Source organism: Myodes glareolus, chromosome 1 (genome assembly GCF_982192425.1).
Source record: "Myodes glareolus chromosome 1, mMyoGla1.1, whole genome shotgun sequence".
Lineage (NCBI taxonomy): Eukaryota > Metazoa > Chordata > Mammalia > Rodentia > Cricetidae > Myodes > Myodes glareolus.
Genome location: NC_142026.1, coordinates 28,571,328 through 28,576,252, shown reverse-complemented (window position 1 = coordinate 28,576,252; position 4,925 = coordinate 28,571,328). Strand labels below are relative to the sequence as shown.

At 52.3% G+C, this 4,925-nt stretch overlaps 1 protein-coding gene across 1 annotated transcript; it reads left to right on the top strand.

Moving 5' to 3' along the window:
• The first annotated feature begins 221 nt into the window (after window positions 1-221).
• Window positions 222-4,521, top strand: Nppc (natriuretic peptide C). Its single transcript, XM_048428909.3, has 3 exons — window positions 222-453; window positions 819-1,129; window positions 4,019-4,521. Exons 1-2 carry the CDS (start codon window positions 364-366, stop codon window positions 1,107-1,109), a joined length of 381 nt encoding a protein of 126 aa, XP_048284866.1. The 5' UTR covers window positions 222-363; the 3' UTR covers window positions 1,110-1,129; window positions 4,019-4,521.
• Window positions 4,522-4,925: the final 404 nt, after the last annotated feature.

The following is a 4,925-nucleotide window of genomic DNA, read 5'->3' as shown; positions in this document are numbered from 1 at the left end:
ATGAAATTCCCTTCTGCGCGCCGCTCTGTGGCTCTGAGCGCAGCCGGCGAGCCGCGGGATTCTTTGGAGGTGGGATGTGGGTGGGGGCAGAAGGGGGAGCCCCCGCGCCCCCCTCCCGGCCGTCGATTCGGCCTCGTGTGCTGTGCCATTGGCCCTGGCGGCCCGGTGGGCGGGAAGATGACATCAGCGGCAGGTTGGATTATAAAGGCACCAGCCGAGCCACGGACTCAGAGCGCACCCAGCCGGCGCCGTGCAGCAGTGGGACCCGCGCTCGCCTAGCCAGCCTGCTCCGCATCCGCCTGTCGGACTGCTCACCGGCCGTCCCAGCTGCAGACCGTCTGCACCCTCGGTCTCATCGGCACCATGCACCTCTCCCAGCTGATCGCTTGTGCCCTGCTGCTAACGCTACTCTCACTCCGGCTCTCCGAGGCCAAGCCCGGGACGCCACCGAAGGTGGGTGCTGTTGCGGGGACACTTGGTTTGTGAGGGGGCGTGGGAGGATGCGGCACGCAGGAAAGGCAGACCCTTCAGACTTGTGCCTACAAAGCTAGGACTTCTCTGATTCATTCTTCAGCCTCGAGAAAATATCATGCACATCTCCAGTGCCCCCAATGTGCCCAGCAGGACAAGCGGCACGGGAAGGGCAAGGGACTCCCCGAAGGAGCAGGAGCAAGGGCTGCGTGGCAGGTGGATGCTGGACTCAGTTGTTCCACATCAGTGGGGATCAGCTGGGGAGGGCCACACCACTCTGGGGCCCGCAGAAGTCACCTGCGCTACATCCGTGTACTCTTTCACCTGCCCACTCTTTTTCCCTACAGGGCCCGCGAACCCCTCCAGGGGAGGAGCTGGCGGAGCCCCAGGCAGCTGGTGGCAATCAGAAAAAGGGTGACAAGACTCCAGGCGGCGGGGGCGCCAATCTCAAGGGAGACCGATCGCGACTGCTCCGGGACCTGCGCGTGGACACCAAGTCCCGGGCTGCCTGGGCCCGCCTTCTGCACGAGCACCCCAACGCGCGCAAATACAAAGGCGGCAACAAGAAGGGCTTGTCCAAAGGCTGCTTTGGCCTCAAGCTGGACCGGATCGGCTCCATGAGCGGTCTGGGATGTTAGTGCAGCGACCCCTGGCGGCGGTGAGTAATATCATGAGACTCTCCCAGCTCGCCTAGCTCTGCATCAGGGAGAACCTAGCCCTATCACAGCCTAGCGCAAGCGGTTTAATTTCCTCCTCCCTGATCTTTGTGCTCTGTGACCTTCCCCCAACCGATCCGGGCATGGGATCTAGTGTAAGCTAGATATTTGCCTGCTACCTCACGTATCCCATTCTACAGATTAGGAAAATGAAGTGGTCGAGAACATGGGCAAGGTCATAAGTCGGGTTCCGCCTTAGAGGTCCCTATCTGGCTAGCTTCCTCTAGAAACGCCATAACAGGCTTAACGTAGGCCAAGTCCCTACCCTGGACCCCACCCTGGACCACAGGCCAGCTAGCAATATTAGCCCCGACCCAGCCAACTGGGAAATTGTTAGAGAGATCCTGGAAAAAGCGAGGGAAAGGTGTTCCACCAGTCCAGAGTAAATTTATCTGCCAGCTCTGCTGGCAGCCGGGCTTTCAAGCGACAGAATGTCTTTCTGATGTCCCTGAAGTGAGGCAGGCACGCAGACATGCCTGCTCCTCACAGAGGAGAGAAGAGCTTCCGTGGGCCGCAGCAAGACACCTTCCTGCCTGGGGCGTTCTGAATCCTACCCCTGCTCTAAACCCAACTGTGGGCAAACTGGTCTATCCAGGGTCCTGTTGTAGCAGCCCTGGGGCTCCTGAGATGAACCCTTGGGGCTTGTGACCCTGTTTCAAGAGAGGCAAAGGAGCAAGCTAAATCTTATTTCTTGCCCTAACCTCAAACTTGGTGTGTCCTAAGTGAGTTCTGTACCAACCCTGACCCTCGCCCACACTGTGCTCTGAACTGTCTCTGGCCGCCTCCACTTCCAACATCCCCATCTGAGGCTGCTCTCGTGACCAAGACCCTCCTGGACGTTTGTCCTGCTCTCCGTCCCTGATGATGTGGAAGGACAGAACCTTGCTTAGATAACTGCTTCACAGGAGGGCCCCTACCGCTTCCTAGCTTTGACTCCTGCTCACCAGCTGCCATTGCGTGTCCTGTACCCTGTGGTTGAGGAGGCTGCTCTCCCTAACCTAGAGGCTGCTGGCCAGTCTTTTTCCCATAGGGAATAGGAACACCTCCCAAGCACTTCACAGGAGCCTTTTTTACAGCATGAGAGACTTGCACAGAAGTACGGCGCTTTATGAACTCATTTGTGCCCCCATATTAATTTGCAAATAGCTTAAGGGACAGACCCTCAGAAACCCACATCGTACCCAGTAAGGATCTTGAAATATTGGCCAGCGACCAGAAAAACACATGCCCCAGTTTCGCAGCTCCGCCAAGTGCCCTGGCTCTGGGTCTCAACTGGCCCTCTCCTCTGCGCCCAGTCTTGAGCCCCCTCACCCCCCACCATGTTCCAGTTCTGCAGGGTGTTGGGATCTCTCCTCTCCTTTATTTGGGGAGAGAACTGATCCTGGTACTTATGGGCAAGTCTTGAAGCTACCACTGTGATGCCTTCTGTGGGAATACCTAAGAGATGGAGTCTTAGGACTTGGATTTTCTGTTTGCGATTTTAAGTGCCAAGAATGGACTTTAGAGTCAGTTAACCTCTGGGTGAGTGCCTGGGATATGCTTCCCTGAAAATGCCTTGGCTTTAGTCTTGGGCATCTGTGGGAACAGGGTGGTGAGAAATGTTATGGAGGGGAAATTGAGACAATTAAGGCTTCTGGGCCCATTGACCAGGGAAGGTAAACAGCCTCCTAGAAGTTCTCCTGGCATAAATGAACATAGAGAAGCCTTAGCCTTCTCTATCCCAGCCCCAGTGAGAGGACAGAGAGATCACCCCTCCCAACCCTGCAGTCTCCTGGTGGAACGGACCACTGAGGTGCGCCTGGTCTCAAGGAAGAGTGCAAGGTTCATTCTCCATACTGATGAGAAGTTCCGAGACTGTGATCATGTCTCCACTTTGGCTCCAAGCACCATCATAATGACTGTCGCTAATGGTTGTAGGTTTTGATTATACTATTGACGGAGACTCGGGTGTGGCCAAGACCTCAATGGACACTTTGCCCCTGGGACACAGGAGCATCACACTTGAAACACACACAGAGAATCCAGTTAGGGAGAATTGCCCAGGCCCTTTTGTGAGTGCCGTCCTTTCGGAGGGCCCTGCATGGCTGCCTTTTTTTCAGAACACAGAGCACTAGCGCCACCACTGGTAGGGACTGAGTACAGCGCTCATCGCCTAACTCATCCTTCAAACCCCACGAGTCCAGCATGGCTGCTCATTTCTGGAAGCAACCAGTTTCTGAGACCGGCTAGCTAGGAAAGGAAGCGCTCTTCGCTGTTTGGTAGCTGTGACCCAGACACTACCGAAGCTTAATATGTGGCCCTTTGTTGAATCCCAGCGCCAACTCTGAGAGGTGGCTATTATCTATTTTATGGGTGAGCTCAAAGCTACTCAGGGCCATCTGGGAAGTCAAATCCAAGTAAGGATTTGAGCCCAGAATAGAACACCACACACACACACACACACACTTTGAGATATTCTTTTCTTTGTCCCTACACGGCAAAGTAGACACAAAACCAGATGAAAGCAACGGCCTGAGGGTTTGCGTTATAGCAAAAAAACTGAGCCGGAAAAGAGCCCCACCATTCCTCAGTGTGTCTCACCCATTGACCATTGCCGAGAGCAAAGCCTATAGTTAGAACTTGGGGGAGTGGGGGGGCGTGTCTGGACAGCATTATGGCTCCACCTGTGCTAGGCCAGCTGGTGCCAATCAAGGACTTGTAGATCAAAGGCTCAAATGCTTTGCCTCATGCTACTGTAAGAAATGGGGAAAGGTTCTAGAACGACCCTATAAGTTGGCCTTTTTCAGTTAAGAGGTCAGAACTGAGCGTCCTGTGTCCACTTTGTGTTTCAGGATTGGGAACTGCTCCGTGCTCTGAGGTCATCTTTGGTCACCCGCCTCCAACATCTGGAAACACCTCCAACGCAATGTGGCTTTTACATTTCTTTTTATTTTTTTCCTCTTGGTACTGGCAATACACAACACCAGCTGTTTTATTATTATTTGGGGAGGGGAGGGGATGATTTTATTGTTTGGAGGGTTTTTTTTTTAAATGAAAAATAAAAAGTTATATATTATATATATATTATATACATGAAACACACACTCCTACACCGACTTGATGACAAGGGACAGTTTTTAAAGTGACTGACAAAACCAGCTGTAAAACATTGCTGTTTGTAAATTCACGTCATGCATAAATGTATTTATGTTGTAAAGCTATTTATATTGTTTATAAAGAGATATTTATAAAAATTTTATTTATGTAACTAAATGAAAGAAGCCAACCATTGTAATGTTTTTGTCCTAACTAGTTGAAAAAAATGTTAAAAAAAAAAGAAAAGCCATTCCATGAACATCTTGAAAACTGTCTTTATTTATTCATTCCTTTTTATTTCAAAAATTAGGCTGAGCAGAGGGAGTATGTAAGACCAGGCATTTGACTCCAAATAGCTCTGTCAGTCAGGTCCCCAAAGCCGAGTTTCTCTCCGTCGGAATCCCTTAGGGAACCTGGCTAAGTGCAGGTTCCTGCCCCTATCTGCCCATCTATCCACTGAAGTTGGTGTCTCAGAACTGGGCTGGCCATGTGGACCACCGCGGGGTAACTGCCAGCTCTGACCCAGTGCCTGGGAACCTGATATCAGGAGTTAAACTGAAGTTGGTTCAACTGCATTAGGCTCCCCAGTTCCAGCTCCCCTTCTCTCCGCTGTGAGAAGAAACTGCTCCAAATCCTCCCTGTCTCAGGAGTGAGGTTTCTGTA

Excerpts from the sequence above, each read along its gene's own strand:
- Nppc (XM_048428909.3), top strand. The coding sequence starts at position 364 with ATGCACCTCTCCCAGCTGATCGCTTGTGCCCTGCTGCTAACGCTACTC. Across the intron at positions 454-818 it reads AGCCCGGGACGCCACCGAAG|GGCCCGCGAACCCCTCCAGG; the intron begins GTGGGTGCTGTT and ends TTTTCCCTACAG.